General features: G+C 35.9%; 1 protein-coding gene across 3 annotated transcripts in view; it reads right to left on the bottom strand.

Moving 5' to 3' along the window:
* The window catches only part of mdga1 (MAM domain containing glycosylphosphatidylinositol anchor 1), a 312596-nt gene that overhangs the window by 237629 nt on the left and 50214 nt on the right, over nucleotides 1-24753 (bottom strand). For all 3 annotated transcript variants that reach the window (XM_055169632.2, XM_055169631.2, XM_055169633.2), the window contains exon 3: nucleotides 1055-1194. In XM_055169632.2, the coding sequence (XP_055025607.2) occupies nucleotides 1055-1194 (140 nt within the window). The remainder of the gene's footprint in view (nucleotides 1-1054; nucleotides 1195-24753) is intronic.

The raw sequence follows: 24753 nt of genomic DNA, 5'->3' as shown, positions 1-24753 counted from the left end.
TTTTTGTGAGTGGATGAAGTTGCCAAGGACTTTATTTGGACAACTTCAAAGGCGATTTTCTCAATATTCAGATTTTTTTGCACCCTCAGATTCCAGATTTTCAATTTTTATCTCAGCTAAATTTAGTCCTATATCCTAACAAACCATACATCAATGGAAAGCGTATTTATAGCTTTCAGATTATATATAAATTGCAATTTAACAAAATGTACCCTTATGACATTTTTTGTGGTCCAGGGTCACATATATCATGTATGCACTCTTAAAAATGAATGTCCTGAAAAGGTTCCTCAAAACAATGTCATAGAAGAACCATTTCTGGTTCCTCAAATAACTATTTAATTAAAGGTTCTTTGAAGAACCATTTCTTCATACCATTATATAATCTAAAGAAGCTTTTTCCACAACAAAGAATATTTTGTTAAAGGGGACATATCATGAAAATCTGACTTTTCACATGTTTAAGTGTTATAATTGGGTCCCTGGTGCTACTATCAACCTTGAAAATGATAAAAAGGTCAACCCAGTAACTACGTTTTGGTAAACAATTCTCTGCAAGCATGTGAAAAAAATAAGTCAAATTGAAATTTGTCTCCTCTTGTGATGTCAGAAGGGGATAATACCGCCTCTTAACCTGCACTATCCAACCAAGGCACTGACATATAAGGCAAAGATAAACTCATTTGCATTTTAAAGGACACACCCAAAAACAGCTAATTTTTGCTCACACCTACAAAGTGGCAATTTTAACGTTATAATAATTTCAATTTGGTTTTTTGAGCTAAAACTTCACAAATGTACTCTGGGGACACCAAAGATTTATTTTATATCTTTAAAAAAGTTTTGTGAAATGTCCACTTTAAACAGAAAGGATTTGGATGTTATTGGTTCCTTCGCCGAAAATATGGCATCGTGAAGCACTTATATAAGAGTCTTTTAAAAAATATACCATAGTCACTAAAATGAATTACAATTCCCACCACTAGTATCTACAAACTAGGGACACACATTTTTTGCCCCCAGTATTTGTGATGTGTTGTTTGTTTGTGTTCACCTGTGGCCGTGGATGGCCTTTGACCAGACACTGCAGGACTAATGTGTCTCCTTCTCTTATGGTGTAAATTCTTTCACTGATGTTGTCCTCTTTCACCACACACGCCTGTCCAGAATGCACAATTTGAGCGTTTGCAGGAGCTGACGGAGAGAGAAAGAAAGAGAGAGAGAGATTATTCACTGACATTTTCACTTCATTCATGAAGTGTTGCGTAGTAAACATCTCAAAGCAGCAACACTAAGTAAAAGTTCAATCATAATAAACTCTTAAAATCTGTCCTCAAATCCAACCATTAAAATACATTCAGTTCTAATTATGCATCTGCAGATAAGTTTTAACATTATGATGCCTATAAATTGATGGCGTACAGGTTGATATTTTTAGCTACAGTGTGCAGCAGTATAACATGACAAAACATTACATCAGAGCTTGATAAGTCAGTATTACATGTGCAGATTTATAACCAAAAGAAGAGAATCAATCAGGAAAAACACTTTCCTAAATTCAATTCATTTGTAGAGTGCTTTTAACAAAACACATCCAGCTTTACAGAAAATTAACTAAATGAAAATAAAATAATGAGAAACTGCAAAACCTCTTTGAGCAAAACAAAGCCAGCAGCACCAAGAGAAGACATCCTGTGAGAAACCTTATCAAGAACCAAAAATAATGCAATTTTTTTTACTTCAGTTGAATAAATATTTGTTCGGTATTGTCAAATAATAATGCTGTGCCGAATAAACAGGACTATTGCTCTGCAAAATAACTGCATCAATTACATTACCTGATATCTCTGACATTTGAAATATGTAATAACTTTTATGCGTTCTGTTGTAGTCAGTGACTGAGATCACAATGTCACCAAAAAAGTCAAAGCATAGAAAATGTTTTGTGTCACCAATTTGCCTCGCATACGAAGACAAGCAGAGTAAAATTTAACACTATAGTGAAAACATGAAAGAAAAGAGTATGAACACCCAGTGGATAGGAACTAACTTCTGTTTAAACCCAGATGACCAAAGTAAAATAAAAAATCATGTTCATCATGTTAAATTAAATGGATTACATCATGATAAACCTGTTTATCCTGCTATTTTAAAATTAAATAAATAAAAAATTATCAGGATTAGCTGCTACTAGATAATAATAAATGTCCCCAGATTTTAGGGTTCAGTTATGTATAGTGTTTTGGTTTGGGGTGAGTTTAGGCTTTATTTATAAAATGCTGTCCTTGGGTCAACACATTATGTTCTCTCAGTTGGCAAAATCAGGTCGAGCGTCCACACACAGCTCAGAAGTCAAGGCTAAAACAAGGCAAAATTTGAGCTGTCAGTGAATATTTACAAGACATCTAAGCATAGCCCAAAATAAATGAAATAAAATAAATAATGAATAAAAACAAACACCTTGTACATCGCAGAAAAATTACTTTCGTACTTATTTTTTATTTTATTTTTGAAGTACAAATATCAAAAAATTCTTATATCAAGATGCATCAATATAAGTCTACTTTTTAGACAAAAAAACATAGATGTAAGTGAATTTGTGCATAAAACAAGCTAAAAAATCTGCCAATGGGGTATGAAAAAAATCTTAAAGTTTTTCTAAAACACATAGTTCAAGAAAAATTCAATAATTGTTTGTTTTTTTTCGCGTGAGCACATAAAAGTTTCACGTGTGCACATGAAACTAAACTTTAGATTTTTTTACTCCAATGTCACCTTAGGGGCTCGGAACAAATTAACTTAAATTTGATATTTTTTATTGAAAAACGTATTTTCTTAGGTCATTTTGCTCATCAAGGAAGAATTTTTAGATATTTGTACTAAAAACAAGGCAAAAATTCTAAGTAGACTTAAAAAAATGCAGCGCGAAGTTAAAACAACTTCAATTCAACCTACTATTTTAAGTTTTGGCTTAAAAAAGTTGACATAACTTATAAATTCAAGTTAAAATTGTTTATCTAAATTTTTTAAGTTAAAGTAACATAAAAATATGTGTTGTTTTGAAAAAAAGGCTGGATATTTTTTACAATGTAAGAATCACTGTTGACTTTGTTTACATAATTGAATATCATACATCTCACAAGTTATTTTGGCAGAAGCGAAATGTAACCAAATTTAAGCTTATTTTGGCTTAATTGGGTTAAGCCTGGGACAAATTGGATGTTTTTTACCTTTTAAACGTGTTTAACATGTTTGATATTTATGATTTGGGATTGGGGAGGCTCCAATGCAATCGGGAGCAGCAAAATAATCGCAATGACACCACACACAACCTGATCTCACAAAGTTCCGTGGGATAGGCACGGAAGTTTTTGCTCATTTTTCCGTGGCCCTGCCACAGACTTTCTTTTTCGTGGCATTCTCACGGATTGGTTACTCAACTGCTTTTTTCTATTTTCAAACCATTGTCGTTTCGGTTTAAGGTTAGATTTGGTGTTTGCATTAGTATGTCACTTTAAGTATGGTTTATATTATTTTTCTGATTTATTCTTTTATATTTTCTAAACAATTGTCGACTGGCATTGGGGTTAGAGTTGGGTTTGGGTAGGGATGTCAATTTATGTAAATCTAACCCTAAACCGAAGCGACAATGGTAAGAAAATAGGACAAAACTATTTGAGTAACCAATCCGTGAGAATGCCATGGAAAAGAAAGTCCGTGGCAGGGCCACGGAAAAATGTAGAGATCCGTGAGAATGCCACGGAAAATTAGCAAAATATTCTGTGACTATGCCATGGAAATTCGTGAGATCATGTTGCAACACCCCAGAGGTTTGTTTGTACAAAAAATCATCTGTGGTAAAACACTACGCATCCTTTCAATCTCCAAGGGTTAAATCGTGCTTAAAATCTTCACTTAGCCAGCCTTACTCATAGCCGGACTATATCAGGTCTATACATGGTGAAATGATGGCTATTGCATGCTGTATTTCTCTTCTATCATAAACAGTTGCATACACCATGAAGGCACAAAATATCCCCAGTCAGTTCATATCAAGAACATTATCTCAGTACTCCTAAACAACAGCATAACAAAACAAAACTAAACAAGTCAAAGAAAACAAGTCAAACAGAAATGATGCACAATGAAACTCATTGGTAAGAGAAGCAAAAACTATCAGGTAAAGAGAAACCGTTACTCACATGATGACTATGTTCTAATATCTTGCATATTTATGGTTGAAGACATTTATCTTTCAAATATTAAATGTATGTTTAAAAGAAAATTATGCATGACACTGTGACCCTGTGAGTCAGAAGTGAAGTCTATCATCTTTAACATCTTATGTAGCAGAGTTTGCCCGCTTAATGTGTTGCTATTCGCTTCAGCTCCAAGCAGTATTCAGATTCGAGACTCTCGGGAATACTAGCCAGGGATGTGGACAGCCGAGTCTGCCGGTCACTACCCGGTGAATGCTTTGACTGTGAAGAGGAACGTATTCACTACAACAGCCCACACACTGTAAACACGAACCCACGTCACTTATTAGCATTTAAAAGAGAGTCTGAGAACGGGAAATGCCGGCAGGCAGCGCAAGGCGGGTTTAGAAATGTGTGAAAATGACCAAACCTTTTATTTGTGATTGTAACAGTGCAGTCAAAGCGGACGATCACCAGCTTAAATAATGACTCTCATTAGTGACACAATGAGGCTCATGCAAACGCTGTCAACAACCACTGGAGAGAACAAAAATCCCTTTACTCAGCAAGTCTGCCATAACGCCGTGTTTTGACATTCCCAGATAACTCCCGTTGAGTGCCACAGTCACGCAAAACCTGGAAAAAATAGGAAACTAAAAATAATTAGGGCTGGAAAGTAAGGGTAATTAATAAAATGTTTTGTCAGAGGAAAATGTTGAGAATATTTCTATAATGAGTATAAATATTACTAGTTATGAAGATTGATGATTTTCATTATCAAATCGGTAATGAGTTTAAATGGACATTTAACTTATTTTTGAAAATAGGCTCATTTTCCAGCTCCCTTAGAGTTAAACGTTTGATTTTTACCGTGTTGGAATCCATTCAGCTGATCTCCGGGTCTGGCGCTAGCACTTTTAGCATAGCTTAGCACAATCCATTGAATCTGATTAGACCATTAGCATCGTGCTAAAAAATAACCAAAGAGTTTTTATATTTTTTCTATTTAAAACTATTTAAAAAATTAGCATTTTTTATAGTGAAATGTCCCTTTAAGGTCGTGTTTAGATTTATAGTTCAGTTCTCTTGTTTTTCCGTGGGGTTCAGACCAAAAAGAAAAAAATATTTGTTCCTGGTTCACTTAGCATTTACACTAGCATTTTTTAACAACAGCAAACCAAATCTGAAGGCATATGGATATTCTCGCAACCTGATTGGTTAGCTGTCTGACGTGTATTTTGCAACAGATTTTGCAGACTATCCCAAAAAATGCTGTGCAAAACAGCGTCAAAACAGCGAAAGTGTTATATGAGCAAAAAAATTATAATAAACGGTTTACCTATGTTAACAAATTGTGTGATTTTGGTTCGTTTAGATGTCTTTGGTTTGTGTTGCATTCCTATTTCATTCAAACCACACCAGAGTGTATTTGAAAGCATGTCGGCATGTTTGGTGCGCACTGAGGTTCGGGTGGCAGCGTTCAGACATAGACTGTAAAAAATATGGATTCTCAATATGGGTTCTTCAGCAATCTTGCATCCTCGTGTTCTCGCTCTATGTCATCATTAACCGTCGAAGTTCAATTACAATTGTCAAGAACGCAAAAACAGAAGACGCATGAAAATACCCGGATGTGTTCTTGATATCGAGGATGCATCGGGTGCAGACTTGCACGCTGAAATTGCTCTACGCCCCAGAAGTCATTGCGGTAAAATAATGGTGGCGGTCAGGCGACCAACAGGAATATCGCACATCTAAATTCTCACAAGTGCGTTCTGTGTTCTCGCGACCTTCTGAGTGTGTTCTTCCGAGGTCGCCTGGCAAGACCGATGTCCTTGAGAACACAAGTCCGTCTTTTTGTACCAGGCTGTAAACATATTATTTTTTACTGTAAAGTTATACATTTTAACTTAGGGGTCTTTGGGGATTAACTCCCTTTGGAGGCAGCCTCTAGTGGCCAGTCGATGAATTGCAGTTTAAGTCACTGTGTTGGCAGATAGAGATCACATAGGGGCTGTTTACACTTGGTATTAAGATGTGTTTTCATCGATCGGATCACAAGTGGACGAGAGAGACACATTACGTTTACACCTGGTATTTAAATCCGTCTCTTTTCTCCACTTTCGACCGCTTCTGTGCTGAATACTATGAGGGGGTGGTCTGTGAGACGGTGGGCGAGTCTCTCTGCTGTCATTCAAACCCGAGCGGGAGTAATTATGAGTTTATGGACGCGATCTAATATAATGTCAGTGTCCACTGCTTGTTTAGCAAGTAAACATGCTGCACAGTGTTTTGTACATGAGTATGTAAGAGCTTTCTTTGAATTTTCAGCGCAATTGATGAAATAGGATCGCGCAACTTTCACACGCTTTCAAACCGAAACTACGGAGATCAGCCGCTTAGTTTTATCAATGAAAGGCTAAAAATAGCGCTGTTCACCGAACGTTCACGCCAGAAGTCAAAAAAAGACGTAAAACTTGTGTTTAATACCTCAGATTAGATAAATGGGCGGAGAGAAGGCGGTCGCGTGTGGCTGTTCGAACGCATTCAACCACATGTGCGTTCCGCAACTCCAAAGCGATCCGATCGAAAGTGGTTTCGACCACCTCTGGATGTGGTCGAAAGTGGACGAGCTCAAAACGTTTTGAACACCGTTTACACCTGGCATTAACGTCGTCCACTTGTGATCCGATCGACGAAAACACATGTTAATGCCAAGTGTAAACAGCCTCATAATGACGTGGCATGCGAGATATGCAGCCTTCCTAGGAAGCATCCTTGCTTTTGAGAAACACCCATAGTTGTATAGCTATATGGCACTAGCCACTTTAAAAAAAAAACAGGACAATGCATCCAAATGGATGAACGTAAGAGAAAATTAAAGCATGGTCGATAGAGAGGTCTGCTCGAAGACAGAGCCTATGAATTTCTCAGCGCTGTGATTATTATTGATCTGTTAAGCGTGAGGTGTGTTTGTGTCTGTGAGGTCATTGTGTTAACAGCTGTGGGTTCGCCACATAATGTGTGGATGGTTGGACCTCACATCTCACTGGCCTTTCACAGCAGGTGTGAATGTTTTCGTGTGTGCGTGTGTGTAAGCCTCAGATTGTTCAACACTATCTATCTCAGCAGGAAAGAACGCCCGGCGTCAGGGATGAGCTCTTTAACTCTGCACCCGGGTCAACATCCATCAATGTCACACTGACCCAGTGCATCGTGGGCTGAAGACAAACACATCTTCACATCAGCATGCAGCAGTCGCTCGGCAACCGGACCACTGTGGGTCGGCAACCAAGAGGAATGAAACATCAGAGAGTTAAGCAGAAACATCGCGCAAGTCTGGATTAGTACATTAAGTACACATCAAGTACATTAAAAAGTGCAAAAGATTAATCAAACTATGAAGCACACAAACTATGAGTTGCATAAAACACAGAACTTGAGAAAAGAGTTTCATGAGAAATTTTAATTAGGTTGGTGACACTTGACAGATGTTAAACTGGAAAGAAAATCGTACTTAATTGCAATTTAAAGAAACTCAATTTTTAGGTGCCATTTAGTTGCCAAAACAGTCAGCCATCAACACATAAATTTAATTTACCAGACCACAAAACAACATTTTTATGCAGTTTTATTAAAATCTCAAATTCAAATAAACTTTTCTATCCCATAATTGTTTCTTTAATACATTACTCAGAGGATATTAATTAATTAATTGATTTCTTTTATGTATTTATTACTTATAATAATGACAGACAGACAAATTTATTTATTTATTACTTTGAACTGTCTTTATTTCTCTTTCTATGTATAGATATATATACATGTGGTGCTTATAAAAACGTCAATAAAAAAAGTTTTTTTTTTTAATGACCTTGTCTTCCCATACAGCAAAAAATATTATTATATTTTTAATATATATGCTAAATATATTTTATAGTAAGTAAAGCTTAATTAAATGTATTTTTTAATTTGAAATTATATTTAACTGTAACCTTTATATATCAACATTAAAAGTGATAAAAGTTGCGATATTTTGTGAACGTGAACGTCTCTTATATCATAAACTCTTTCGACGCATGCGCAGGAGGCACGTACTTTGACATGACGCATGATGCACATGGTTCACATGATGCAAAAAACACATATTTTGACATGACGGCCCTTGGAAGAGAAGTCACATACATGTTTCTTAAAGGGGCAGTAAGTAGGATTTACCCCCATCTAGTGGTGAAATTGTATTTTGCATTCAAACAAACAGCGCTCTCTAGCGCCTCACCTTTCCAAATGCGTGTTGCAACTACGGTAGCTGTTATGTAATCACTGATCTCCTTGTCCGTTTCAGGTAGTTCACGTGTTCTGAATGAAAACGCGTTGTGGAAACGCATTGGTAGGCTAGTGCTTTTTGTCCCTCTCTGCTATTATAGTTTATCAAAACGGCGGAACGATATGGAAGCCTCCTTGGACTTACCCGTTCAATGTAAGTAAAGAGAAGAAATTCTAAGGTTACAAAGAAAAGTCAGATCACTGGCATCATTTGACACCAACGAGGACATATTCATGAATAAAGACATTGATTTTGATTAATAAAACACTTAAAGGTGCAATTTGTAAGATATTGTCAGTAAAATGTCCAAAAACCACTAGGCCAGTGTTATATATTTTGTCCAGCTGATTAATATCAATATCTGTAATGTTTTCAACTACTTGTAAATCGTGAGAAAATTGCCATTCAAAACATTGTTATGGGGCAGTGCAGTCTCCTGTCAATGACGTTAATATCCATGTGACCCTTTGTCACCGCCTTTACTGACGTAAAAACCACATGACAACAGTGGTCGAGTTCGAAAAAATAAAATGGCAGCCAAGGAAGCAACTGGAGCACAAATTTAGTGTAAATAAACGTATTTTTTACTTTTTACACATTTTAATTGCATTTCTAGCGAGAAATTAGTATTGTAGTTTTGAAATATGTGATTAGTTATCACAAAGGCGCTCTCTGTTTATATTTCAAACACGCTGCCTTTGAAGTGCGTCGGAAAGCCTTTCTCTGAGCTGCCTTCATTTCATGCCTCCGAAGTCATTTCCTCATGAGTAAGCGAGACAACAAGCCTTGAGTTTTCGGACGCAGCCAGTGTCGTGGACAAATGCGGAACTATGCGATAGCGCCTGTCGGGCTACGCGCTTGCTTATGAACTTATGGATATCTCTGTACCTTCTGCCGCTTGTTGTGTCAGCTCCTGTTAGCGTAACAGTTACGGGCCAACCAAACGACCCAAGAAGAGTTTGGAACAAAACGAGAGAGGATCAATATCAGTGTTGTATTATCTGGATGGAGAGAGCTTCACGACAACATTTAACTAGAATGAGATTCTGATCCTGCTTGTGTTTTACGCGATGGGTGAGTTGTTTTGATTCGTAACCCTTAAAAAAAACGTATGCTATGATATTGATCACAACATTAGTGTGTAGATTGTAATCAGCGCATCTTCCCGCGGACGATATGCACATCAAGAGGTATTGTACAGCAATATAAATGGTAATTTTAAGACACTTCACAATAAGATTTGTACTGTCAATACACTATGTGAAAAATCATTGTAGATTGTAAGTTGAAAACTTAATTCTGTGCTGTGTTAACCATCGAATTTGGACTAATACTGTAATATCAATATGACTAAGAATTTCGTTTTGAACATCACATATAAACTTACATAATGAAATAAACGATGTCATCAAACGCAACATTTATAAGACTTGATTACCTTATCAGTCAACGTGATTTCTCGTTCTCGTCTGATTGATGGCCATCAGCAGTTGAGTTAAAGACTACAAATCCCATAATTCCACGCTGCTTCAGAGCGTCAGTAAACAACATCATTGTTTGATCTGGCGCCATCTAGCGGCCGGATAAATACAAATTGCATCTTTAAAATCCTACTTACTGTCCCTTTAACAGGGAAGTATATTTTTTATAAATTTAACCAGTTGAGTTTACAGGTTTGTAACAAATGTTTTCTTTTAGTGTGTAAATTAAAAAAAATTAAATAAAGGAGGCGTGTGATGACAGTGACTTGATTTAAATGTGGCGCAATGCAATTCCATCATTTCACATTGTGTTGGGTCATGTTTAGGGGTGAGGCAAGGCTCCAAAATAAAAGTAAATCAATAATTCACAAACATCTCTGAAGTTCATAACAACAACGGCAAACATGTTAAAATATCTCCACTAATTGCTTCAAGGTAAACTCTTTGGTGTCTTTTAAAGACTTCATGCCATGAACCTCGCATATTTTTCGGCTTTGTGTTGTTTCCATGCGGACCGTTAAAGAACGTGACACACATGTCTGCTGGAAATCCTTTATAATTCAAACCATCAGAGGAAGACTTCGGGTCCAGTGGGCATGTGGCCTCCGTAAAAGAACCAATCTCCTGCGTTCTCTCTTTCATCAGTCCCGTCCATCCATCTATACAACCATCTATCTAAATCTAAAGCAAACAAGTCTCTCTCTCTCTCTCTCTCTCTCTCTCTCTCTCTCTCTCTCTCTCTCTCTCTCTCTCTCTGAGTTATCAAAGTCTCAAACCAGTACAGGGGAACTGCCGGAGGGAGGTGGTAGAAAGAAACAAAACAAATGGAGAGCGGCATAGAGAGATGGAATATAAAAACAAATCAATACTAGACACACACACACACAAATAAATGAACACAGCCATCCAAACACACACACACATTCACAACAAGAGAGAAGGTGAGACAAGTCGCAACACTACCGTGAATACTGAAACAAACATAAAAAAATTAAGTAGACGTTGTCTTAATGGAAAGCACGTATAGATGTTTAGCAATAACGTATAATACCATTATGCTGAGCAACCTATAATTTGCACTATTAATTATTAATAACAACATGTTTTTGTACGATTTACTTCATACGAATTAGCCAACTCATTAAAATACGTACAAATTCCCATGAGATCATAAAAGCGCTATATTAATCAACGGAAATCAAAGCACATCACTTGAAATATTACTAAGTCCTAGCTCTAATTCCCTTATATATTAGTTTTTGTTCTTTATCCCCAAGGGTAAACTGAGGGAATAATGTTCAATCTTGGGATAACCTGTGCTTATAAAGTCCCCAAACAACAGGATGAAAAATGCAGCGCTCGGAGAAGATTACACTCAACAAATGAGAGCAGGTGTGAGGACTGCCGCTGTGACTGATGACCTGAGCTGCTGTTTGCTCCACCTGCACCCACGGCCCCCCGGGACAATTTCTACGGTGCTTCTGACCACCTCCAATTGTTGCTCAAAGTTTTCTAGAGCATCGCCTTCTTTCGTATACGCTGCGAACATAAATCATAGTCGAAATGCTTGTAAGGAGCTTCACATCTACTGCTTCACTCACTTCCTGGAGTAACTTCCTGGAGAGAGAGAGAATGATTCATCCATCAAGAGCCGAACGTCACGTCTGTGGGACTTAATAAGTATCATGTGTGAAATGGTCCAGCAAGGCTCATCTGACAGTGGTAGTCAAGGTATTTATTGAGTGTTGTGTTATATGCTAACACCCTTCACACTTGTTCATTACAGATCAATCCTCTGACAAGCATGACTATTGTAGGTCTCTATGATTTTAATAAAAAGTACCAATTGATTTTGGGGTCCGGTAAAGGGGATCAGGAACACTACATCAGGGCCGTTTCATAATGAGGACCGGGTGTGCCTCATAAGTCTTGAAAAGTGAAGCCTCTGGCTCTTTAATCGCCCCCTGGTGGCTGGCTGCAGTACAAGTCATAAACCCCGCCCTCTCCATTCAAACGAATGTGACTCTGCCCTAAATAAAAAAATTATTTACACTTCCAATAAAAGTTTACAAAAGATGGTTTCGGTCCTTTCAAGTTGTTGTTATCATGCTGATATATGTTCAAGTGTTCATTTTTGTGTTAAGTTTGTAATTTGATGCTATAGAAATGGGGCGTGTCGTTATGATTGGCGTTGTTGAATTGGTCGCGCGAACGTTTGGGCGGAAGTTTGATCCCACGGCTCCGCCTCTGGCTCCACGAACGATTCCTTCTGCACATGCCTTGGCTCCAAACTGACGTGTTTATGTAACATGGTGGCGACCATGGTCAGACATTTTTGGCTTCAATTTATTACAATAGAGGGAGGCGACGTCACGTCGTCCATTTTTTTTACAGTCTATGGTGAGGACACGTGTGTCGTCACAAAACCTAGTTGTAACGTTGGTAAAAGGCAGGCAGAGGATCTAATTGCAGCATTTATTAGAGAAAAAAAACATAAAACAAGTAATCCGGGTATAAAACTGAACACGACACAGAAACCAAACCATTACACCAACACGCTACATAAACAAAGGCTGCGTCCAAAACTAGGGCCCTATAATTTCCGCGATCACGGAATCGCGGACGGAATCGCGGAATTTGCTAATTAACACGGAATCTAGTATAAACGCGGAATTTCGCGGAATTTTACATATTTTGAATAAAATTATGTTTTTGTGTGGGAGACGAACGTATGTCTGGGGGAAATGCAGACCGGGGGAAGTAAATCTGGGCGACACGCCCCCTCCCGTCGTTTCAGACCCCCACCAAAACACTGAAACCCTGGCGAAGCGGCTCTCCACGCCTCGGCTTTCGTCCGCGAAAAAATTAAGAAATTCGACGCTAAGCACTTAGTTCCGAGCAGGTCTCACATGACTTTTATGTGACCGGAGAACTGTTAGTTTGGAAGTTTAGTCAACACTCTGTTCACGGTGAGCGCAAAGATACATGCACTCTCTCATCCATGTCTGTCTCACTGTACCTCTCTCACATGCACGCGCTCACCCATCTGTCCGAAGTGCGAACACAAATCCTCATGTATTTGTTCAGTTTTATGCATTTCAAGCGAGCTGAGGCAAACTAACTATCCCTCGCATTTAAAATATAATCATCTGCATCATGGCGCCGCTCTCTGTCTCTCTTTCGCTCGCACGTGTAAAGAGCTGCATGCTCATGCTGTCCTAAGTCAGATCACTATCCTGTGTATGTTTGTAAAGTTATATGCATTTCAAGCGATTGCGTATAAAATATGGATCGCGTTCCGCTGGATTGATGTGTTTAAGGCACTTCTGAAGGCACCACTGCGTTGACACCTTGTTGTAGTCTCCTGCAACAACACTAAAACAATGCATTGAATTGAGTTGTGTGCGCGCGCGCGTGTGTATGTGCGTGTGTAAATGCATCTTTTATAGTCATTAAGTAATCCTGTTATCCAGTTTTCCCCCCAAATCATTTACATTTTAATCATTAACATTAAAAGGCACAGTCTTTTTATGACTAAAATAAAAGTAAAGGGTAAAAAATATAATTGCCAAAAATTAAAACGGATAAAACGGAATTTGCAAAAATTAAAACGGAGAAAACGGAATTAGGGAAAAAATAAAACGGAATTTGGGAAAAAATAAAACGGATTTTATAGGGCCCTACAAAACCGCCTACTTCCATACTATATAGTAGGCGAAAAGCAGTAGACCAAGCGAGTAGTACACTGTAAAAAGTAATAACTTATAAAATGTAAGGCAAGTGGCTGCATTGAATGTTTTAAGTTGAGTCAACTTACAGCCTTTTTAAGTATAATAAACACTGTAACATTACAAACTGTAAAAATACAAACACAACAAAATCAAGTTGAGTTAACTAATAGTACTAGTATCACTCAGTTAGTTAAACTTACTTTTCTTGGTACAGGTACATTTTGTGGTTTGTTGTTGTTTCCATAAACATTGATTTATACGTCATCATTCCGTGAGACGAGGCCACGAAACGTTTATTTAATTAACGTGCCCGCACAGTTTCGTTTTGGGCAGCTGTAAAGCGCGACATACTTCAGTATGCAGTCTATGCACAAGCACCAGTCTTCTGAACCATGGTAACTAAAAAACTTGAAGAAACCGAAACTCTTCTAAATCTTGAAGATAAATTAACATTAAACACAACAAGTCTTTCTTTTTAGTTAAAAACACATAAAATAGCATTTAGATTCAAATTTTACTCTCCAAATGCAGTCCCATGCAAAGCATGCTGGAAACTGCGAGTCTACTGCCTAGTTAGTTATGTTTACTAAAATCATTCATGTAGTTTCAACAAAAAAAAATTAAGAAGTTAATTTTCTTCTTACAAATTTCATTGGATTATGCATGATAAAATTAAGTTGAATTTACTCAATAATGTGTTCATTTAGAATTACTCGAATTATTCCAATTGTTATGTTATTTTAACTTATATTTTGATTTAAAAAAATTCTACATTTTTAATACAGTTTTCTCATTTAATTTTTGTTAATTCTACTAAGGCACATAAACACTTTTTACAGTGTATGTCCGAATTCATAGTATTCCAAAAACAGTAGGCGGAAAGTACCCAAATGACCTACTACTTGCGGCAAGATCCCGAAGTGTTTATTCGATTGACACTTTGCTATCCCGTGATCCCCCGTGAGAGAAGTTATCCAACGAAGAAGACGACAGAGAAACGTTTTATTCAAAAAGGTCCAAAAGCAGTAACGGAGCTCTATTCAAATGCAAATACATATATCATATTGTGCAACTAATGTGAATAGTTACAACTTTTGAATTAAAAAAAATATTAGTTAACGCTTAAAATGAATGAGATTAACTCTTTCCCCACCATTGCCAAGTTATCTCGTCAATTAAAAGAAAACATTTGCATAAAAAGTGTTCCTGATGGAGTTTTATGTTAATCTGCAATACCATGATTACCATAAGAGTCAACTTACCCAATTTATGAAAAAACTAAAGCTTAAACATTATTTATTAATTTTAAACTCTGTGTATGCTTTGATAATTGTTCTGAATCTGGGCTGGGTTTCCCGATAACGATTGAACTTAGCACTTAAGAGCGTTTTCTATGAGCTACTTAACGAACATTTGTTGTTCATTTACGTGCGTTTCCCAAAGATGTACGTAAAACGATCGCTCGCAGCTGGGTTTTAAAGTGCTACTTACGAGTCGCTATACTTTTGTCAAGTGCTGAAATGTCACAAATAATATGACTCGCATTTGTAGCAGAGGCTTGTTTAGGCTAATGATCTTCAATGTGCACTAATATATGAAATATTATTTTCTGTATTTAGTTAGGACTCGTCCCACTGCGAATTGCCTTTTGCATTTTATATTATAGTTTAGATTATTATTATTATTTGTTTTTTATTATCTATGTTTATTTATTATTAGGGATTATTGCATTGTACCGTAAATATTTATTTTGGTTTTTTTTTATCCGATGCCATTTCCCTTCAAAACATTTTTTTTACTGTAGATGAATTATAGCAGCAATTGATAGGAACAATTTATCAATTTGCTACCAATTTTTACCAAAATTGTACCAAATAGGTTTTCCTTCTTTATTAATTTATGTTTAGTCATTTAAATTTGATTTCTTAAATTTTCTTTGAATTTTAAATATATTATATTAAAGTAATTTGAACAAATAAACAAAGAAGAACCCAATAAATAAATATACATTTAAAACATTACATTATCGTTACATTACATTACAATTTGCTGGTTGTCCTGCAGGTGACCTTGTAATACTGTTGTCTTACGATGCATTTATGAATTAACGATTACTCCAGAGCACTCATAGGGCCGGGTTTCCCAAAAGCATCGTAAGGCTAAGTAGATCGTAAAAACGATCGTACAAATCATCTTAAAATTACGGGCCGTTTCCCAAAAGCTTCGTAACTTAAGTAGCACTTGAAAATCAGTGTAGATACGAGTGGGCTGGAGTAATCGTTAATTCATAAGTGCATCGTAAGACAACAGAGTTACAAGGTCACCTGCAGGACAACCAGCAAATTGCACACCTGCAATGACGATAATGTAATGTTTTTAATGTATATTTATTTATTAGTTTCATCTTTGTTTATTTGTTTAAATTACATTAATATAATATATTTAAAATTAAAATGAGAAATGTAAATTACTAAACATAAATTAATAAAAAAGGAAAACATATTTGGTACAATTTTGGTAAAAGTTGGTACTAGCAAATTGATAATTGTTCCTACCAATTTCTGCTATAATTCATCTGGCTACAGTAAAAACATTTTTTTTGAAGGGTTGGCATCTGATTAAAGAAACCAAATAAATATTTACGGTACAATGCAATACTACATAATAATAAATAAACATAGATAATAAACAACAAATAATAATATTAATCTAAACTATAATATAAAATGCAGAAAGCATTTTGCAGTGGGACGAGTCCTAACTAAATACAGAAAAGAATATTTCATTATGAACAATTTTAAAACATTTAAAAAGTCATTGAACAATAATAAAAAATATTATAAAAAATATTAGTGCACATCGGCGAAAGATCATTAGCCTAAAAACAAGCTTGTGCTACAAATTCGAGTCATTCCATTGGTGACATTTCAGCACTTGACAAACAGATAGCGACTCGTAAGTAGCACTTAAAACCCAGCTGCGAGCGATCGTTTCACGTGCATCTTTGGGAAACGCACGTAAATGAACTACGAATGTTGGTTAAGTAGCTTGTAGAAAGCGCTCTTAAGTGCTAAGTTCAATCGTTATCAGGAAACCCGGCCCAGATCTCTAACAAAATTCCTTCATAAAAATGCAATTAATTCAGCTTTTTGCTAAAAAAATTATATTTTTAAAGAAAAATACCCATATTTAAGAGTTTATAAGCAGAGAAAAAAATATAGATAGGATGAAACGTTTTTTCCCGTTTTGTTTGTTTGTTTATTGTAACCAAAAAATGGCTGGCGGGGAATGAGTTAATAAGAGCTGTAGAAGGGTTGCCTATTGTTAGTTCATGTTAGCTAACTGATGTTATCAAATACACCCTTATTGTAAAGTGTACTACAGTATTGCAGTTCATTTAATGATCAATTTCACTCTTCTCACTGTATCTTATGTTTACTGAAGGTCAAGTCAGTGCCTGAAGTCTTAAACACATCTGATTTATTGACTGACAGAATGAATGCTGACAACTGTGATGTTTTCTTACCTAAGGCATATCTCAAATTAAATAACTGGACTTTGATGTTTTTTTTCCCTGCCTGATCTACCCTATAAAAATCACACACAAAGTAAAAAATAATACAATCAAAGAACCATACATTTAACATGAATCTGAAGTTAATAGAGTAAAACTCTATAAAAAGCATTGTGAATTAAATTTTTAATGCAGAGCTCATTTATTTACAGTCAAAGTAAAATACAATTTACTATGCATTTTACTTTACAATAATTTGAGGTATAAAGAGGTTTATTCAATATAAAAATGCAGGAACTTCATTCACTCAAAAAAATTGTTTGTTCATTCAACATAATTGAATTAAGGAAAACTTTTCCACGAAATTAGTTTTGGCTTGTACAACAAGAATACAATAAGTTAATACAAACAAATAATATTTTGTTGCACCAACTTAATAAATATATTTTCATTGGTCATAAAAATATCTTGTTCAATAAACTTAATTCAGTTAAGGAAAACTTTTCCACGCAATTAATTCTGGTCTGTCCAACAAAGACAAAACAAGTTCATTCAAGCAAAAAAGTCTAGTTAAACCAATTGTCAGTGTCTATATAATACTAATTAGCAGAAGCACACGTTAGCATGCTAATGACACATTAGATGAACATGTGAGAAGAGATTGATCTTCAAACAGGCATTAACACAGTTAATGAAATACGTACGTCACATCCACAACCTAACCACAAGCACCACTCTTCTGCACAATGGTAACCAAACAATTTGTAAAAATATAATACAAACTCTTCTAAATCAATAAGATAAACCAACATTAAACACTACAAAGTCTTTCTCTTTACCTAAAAATGCATAAAATAACACTTAATTTAAAAAATTACTCTCCAAAGGCAGTTGCATGCAAAGCATGCTGGGAAATACAGATTCAGGGCCCAGTAAGCAAAAGCAACAAAAATCATTAATGTGGTCCCAATATAAAATGATTAAGCTCAAGTAATTTTTTTAAATTTAAGCAGATTGAACATTATAAAAATAGGTTGAGACAAAAAAAATAAAAAATTGTGTTGTATTAACTTGTTTCATTTAAGTTAATTAGACAGGGTCAAAAAAATTTTTTTTGAGTGTTTATATCCATCATGAATTCTTTGGGATTTGAAAATGTGCATATCAGAATTTAGAACGGTGTGATGAAAAGTCAATTTAGAGAAGCAAATTTTTATATTTTAATAAATATTCAAAAGATGAGAATTCTCTTTAATTCAAAACAGTGTGCACAAACCGATTTAAGAAATAAGACAGAGAAAGTGTATTAGAAAGTAAATAGGGTCAATTGTAATTTCATGTTGACTGTAATCAGATGGCAGCCTCTTCCTGAGTGTATTAAACCCATTCATCTCAGTTCTGGGAGAGCTTCAGTGTCCATTTGGACTGCGTGAGAGTAAACAGGAGTGCGAGGCGCTGTGAGGATTTGAGGGAACAACAGAGAGGACGAGAGCGAGAGTAAATTTGCAAGATCACTACAGTGACAGTTTTACTGGCAGTGACAGAAAGTGATTAAATGAGCAATGTGGAGATGAGCGGGAGAGAAAGAGAGAGAGAGATGAGAGCAACATTGAAGTTAATGCTAAAACAGTCCTTCTTTCATCCAGGTTCATATAACGCTGTTATCTGTTCTAGTAAAACAACAAAACGAATTAAAAAATGTGCAATAATAGCATTTATATAGCAATATTCTCTATAGTGCATCATTTTTTTGTTTTCCTTATGTCTCTACGGTCTGTACTAACACGTATTTACTAGAGATGCACTGATACAAAATTTCTTTGTGGACACCGATATTAGACTGCTTACTAGCTTTGCTTTTTTTACTCCTTGTCGTGAAATCCTAAAAGTGCAGTGTACAAATTGTAATTTTGTTGTTCTGATCATCGGCTGTTTTGATACCGATTATAGGCCGATATATTGGTGCACCTATTATTGTGAAGACCACTATAAAAAATCTGGAATTGGACACACTGTAAAAAAATTCCGTAGAAATTACAATGTTATTGCAGCTGGGTTGCCGGTAATTTACCGTAGATTTAAATTTATGTTATTTACTGGCAAGAGTTTGTTTAAAGTTAAATAAATTTGAAATATTAACAAGTCTTTATCTTTACAGAATAAAACTATAAAATAACAGCCTCATGCAAAGCATTCTGGGAATGAGAAATCATCATCAACCTTTTTCTGTTTTCTGCTCCAGATTTTGTTTCCCAGAATGTTTTGCTTGATGCTGCTTTTCTAGTTTTACTCTGCAAAGATAAAGACTTGTAAATGTTTAATGTTCATTTAACTTTGAACAAAATGTTGCCAGTAAAAAACATAAATGTAAATCTACGGTAAGTTACCGGCACCCCAGCTGCAATTTCTACGTAATTTTTTAACAGGGTCAATGTCTGTTAAATAAATAAGCTTTCCATTGATGTTTTTTTTATGATGGGAAAATCTGGAATTTGATGGTGCAAAAAAGTCTGAATATTGAGAAAATCACCTTTTAAGTTGTCCAAATAAAGTCTTTAGCAACACATGTTACTAATGATAAATAAATTTTTTATATATTTACGGAAATTTACAAAATATTTTCATGGCACATGATCTTTACTTAAAGAGCAAATATGGTCGGATTCACGTTTTTACATTTCCTTTGGTGTGTAAGTGTCAGAGATGGGGACTCGAGTTTGAGACTCGGACTCGAGTGCGACTTAAGTCGCACACACAGTGACTTCAGACTCGACTTGAGACTCGACCCTCAAAGACTTCAGACTCGACTCGGACTCGAGCCGCGCAACTCGTGAACAATGTTTATTTTTAGGAAACGTCTGATGAGCTCGCTGTCATAGCTCCCTCCATTACCTACAACCTGCCCACGACGTAACACGTGACGTATCTGCTCCGCGCGCGCGGCCGCGAACATACATGTCGACTGTACCTGCAGGCCGCCGCTGCTGTGGCATTCATATAAAGCTTTGGGTAGTGCTGTGACGGATCCGCGGTTCGGCTCGCATGTGATTTGCGGATTAATATGCCATTTAAATAGGGTAATTTTATCATTAACGTGTTTCTAAGGCTTGCAATTGTTTAAATGGTTAAACAATTTAACCGCAAAAAGGCGCTCAAGTGAGCAGATTTCTGTACGCAGATGCGGTTCAGTGTATCCGGTCCAGCTCCAGTCAGGTCCAGAGTTGCGCTACTTTGTGTCATACTGTACTTGCCGAATTGCGCGATCCGATCGGCGTATGAAATCAAATTAATACTATAGCGGACTGGGGAGCAGACTGCTGTGGCGCCACAAGAACCCACATGCAAGTGACAACAAAGTACCACGAGAGCGATTTCAGTTATCACATGGAGAAATCTGCTTTGAATCGCTCTCGCGGTACTTTGACATCACCAAGAGGTCTGCTTAGCGCCAAATGAACTCGAACCTGCAGTGTAGCTGCTCACGCGACACTGTAAACAAACAGGAATTGTCCATCTTAAGAAGTTAACGAGTGGAGCAGTGCTTCAACATGAAATCCGAGAGTTAACAACGCACATGTGAGTAAACAACATTTAAATCATCAGTCCAGTTTAATAGATAAGGTTTCAAGTGCAATAAAATAAGCCCGTGATTATATCCTGATGGTTTTTAGCTGCCTTCAGCATGTTTGCTTGTACTTCACAGTGTTAAACTTCCCTTCTCTGCGTTCATTTATACATCTACGTTCAAGATGTATATGATCTTAAACTTCTGTGAGGAAATTCATGTCTGCGTTGATGTTCAGTTCAGACTTGCAAATTAAAGATAATTTTTTTCACTTTGGTTTTGGTGTCTAATATTAGGCTACATGATGGTCTTGTAATAATAAAAGTAAAAGCCTATTTTCATTTTTAGACAATGCTTGTATTATATGCGTAAAATAAGCTTTTATTTCAATGACTATGCAAATTAGAGTTAATTCATTCATGGTAATCTTAAATGTGTATTAATTAAAAACATTTACACCATTAAATTACACATGGTAATGTTATCAATAGTTGTCAGATAATAGCTATTGAAAGAGTGGATATTTTTCTTCTTCAATGCATGTGTTAGCCACGGATTGAAGATTGTAAACAGTTTATTTAAATTTAATAAACAGTTGAGTAAGTTTTGGCCCCGAGTTAGATGTTAATTAACACTAAACCAGTCTAAAAATCAGTCCAGTTTCCCCAGCTGTAAACCCATTGGCTGTTAAACTCTTTTTTTTTCTTATAATAAACTGACATGTTGATAACACATTCAGTTTATGTGTTTATGAGTACACTTTCAGAATGCTCTGTTACATGAAGATCCATACTGTATGCATCTGTGAGTGTGGTGGTGCGTTGTGCTGGGACGAGTGAGCATAAGGGTGAGAGGGAAAAATCACAGTATACTCACTACAAAAATCTAGACTACACCACTGACCTTACTTAATGTGCAACTTTGTTTTTTTTTTATAAATGTTTATAATTTCTTTTTGATATTAGAGTTTTATTTGTTACAACGAGACTTGAGACTTGACTTGGACTCGAGCCCAGAGACTTCAGACTTGACTTGGACTCGAGGTCAAAGACTTCAGACTTGACTCGGACTCGAGCTCAGAGACTTGTGAACATCTCTGGTAAGTGTATATTAGTACATGCAAACGATATGCAAAAGGTACAAACCCCAAAGTAAACGATGACGCGAGTTATCGTCTCCAACGTAAATCTCTTTTCTTGAGCAACAAACACACGGATGGTAGGCAACAGTTTACTTTTAGGGATTGGTGAAGTAGACAAGATCGACATTATCATAATTCTTCCCGCTTCGGACTCACAGCCTGTAAGTTAACTCCTGTTAGCATTGCATTGTGAGTAAATCTTTCAAACATGGTAAGGAGTGTCATATTTCCAGCTGACGTCAGAGGTATTCAGGTCAATCACAACGTACAGATTAGCTGGCCAATCAGGGACACACAACGCTTTTCAAATCGATGAGTTTTGTACAAAATCAAAGTGTTTGAGGAAGGCAGGACATCTGGAGCTACAAAAATGTACGGTATGTGGAAAATATTTTTTTTACCATAAACCACACAAACAAATTGCATTTAACCAAATACACAAAATAATGTTGTTTTAGCAATGAAATACATGCACTATAATATCCTGATGATTTTTTGCATAAAAAGTGTGTACATATGGGTGATTCTCCCGAAACCATTGAAACACCACGGCACTAATGATTTTAGCTTTAAAATGTGTAATATAGTAACATTAAAAAGCATCAGAATTAACACAATACTGTGTTCTACCTTGCACAATGTGTGATTTCAACATAAGAATTTATAATTGGAAATTTTATCTCATTTTCTGCTGAAATTCTCATTACCGCAATGTGTCCGTCCGTGTTTGAACATGCGTTATGTTGTAATTGAATCAAATTAACACAAAAATATTTAGAAAAAAAATAAATGGATGTTTTGCTAGACTACTTTAGATGACAGAAAAAATATTTACTGAATATTCATGTATAATAATAATGAAGAAAAATTAGGAAAATGATGTGTCCATGCCTGATGTTCTCATCCTCCGCAACACTTTTTGAGAACAGTTTAAGCACACATACAGAATTTTAATAAAGTTTGATTTTGAGTGACCAAGCACATGGACCAGTTACTTCAAGATGGCTACCAGGTAAGATCATTTTTTTTACAGTTAATTTGAAATATTGTCTTGTCAGAATGCTTACACGACATTTTGATTATCATTACCGCAACATTGCTTATTAAATGTTAATTTAATTAATAGAAGCATAATACTTTGATTTTAAATGCATGTGCAGAATCTCCAAATTATGTTCTTTCAGGTTTGTCATGTCATTTCGAAAATATGTCAGTGTTGATGTTTTCTGACTGTTGCGGTAATGAGATTTTTTAGGACTAATTTTTTTAATTATGTTACAAAAAGTGTTAAATGATAAGTACATTTTTAAATTAATGTTCCCATTTACTCCAGACTTTGTTTTTCAATGTCTGGTGGGAAAAAAGTAAATTTAAGCAATTTTTACATTTTCATGCTTGACATTTTTAAAACCAAGTTTTCGTGAGAATCACCCATACATATATATATATATATATATATATACATATATATATATATATATATATACATATATATATATATATATATATATATATAGACAGTTAAATAAAAAACAACTGTATTAAAGTAATTAAACATCTAATGAGAAACACCAGTGGGATTATACAAAAAAGAAAATGACAGAAAGTATGGGATGCATTACAGTAATAGGAATTTGGGTGGAAACCATCCAAAACATAGTTAACGTATGTTCTCAATATGCTTCAATTGTTTTTATTTTCAACATGCAAAATATAATAATTTACTTTTAACAAGATTAACTCAATGAGTCTGTCTGTACACATAAAGCAAATAGCGTTTTACTGATACACACAAACACCTGCTGTAAACAAACATTACTGCAACAACGATAACAAACACCTACTAACATGAACAAGTCCAAATCTCTCCCAAGCAGATGCACAAACACATATAATCAGGACGGTCCACACAGGCAGCTTTAACCAGCCTATGTTGAGTCAGTGTGAGGGGATCAGAACCGGCCTGATCAAACTCAACGCTGAGTACAGCCAAGAAATTAACCAACGAGAGAGTATGGAGAGAAATGCAGCCCTGTCCACATCAAGTCAGCCAATTCGTATGTTTGTTTGTTTGTTTATTCTTAACATCATCTATGGCTATATTGACGAAGAGAACTGGTTAATCTATACACACATTAGAGAATGGACAATTTGGCATCTCCAATTCATATAACATGCCTGTTTTGGGAAACCGGAGTAGATGAAGTCCCACCTTATTTAAATCCAGAAATACATAACATACAGTACACGTAAATTGGGTCACGGACAGCTCTCTCCCCATGTCTGTGAGACACTTCTGATCAAATTTAGCCATAATGTATCGTCCAGACGGGTAGAGGCACTGAGGGAATCTTACTGAGAAACCTGTCAATCAAACTACACTAAAGAAAAAACATAGACAGAGATGGAACCAGAGATACAGAGAGAAAATGTACAAAAGAATAAACCACAGAGATAAAGCCAGCACATCAGATCTCCTGTACAGACTGAAAGAGCGAGAGATAAAGAGAGAAATAAAGATGGAGAGCATCAGGACCCATGACTGACACTGACTGACTGTCTTTGTGAATAAAGCATGTCAGCAGCTTTTCAAACTACTGTACACTGACAACATCGAGAAACTGTGTGCAGTGTAAAGCTATAGTTTACACTGTCAGAAAAAAAGACGGTCCAAAAATGGTCCCAAGCTGTCACTTGGGCAGTACCCTTTAAGAATGTCCATGTATACATTTAGTACCGATATGCACCTCTGAGGTACTAATATGGACACTTTATGTGTACCTTTTGAAAGGGTA

This window comes from Misgurnus anguillicaudatus, chromosome 11, assembly GCF_027580225.2.
Source record: "Misgurnus anguillicaudatus chromosome 11, ASM2758022v2, whole genome shotgun sequence".
Taxonomy (NCBI): Eukaryota; Metazoa; Chordata; class Actinopteri; order Cypriniformes; family Cobitidae; genus Misgurnus; species Misgurnus anguillicaudatus.
Note: the sequence above shows the minus strand (reverse complement) of the source record. Positions and strands in the feature narration are given on the sequence as shown.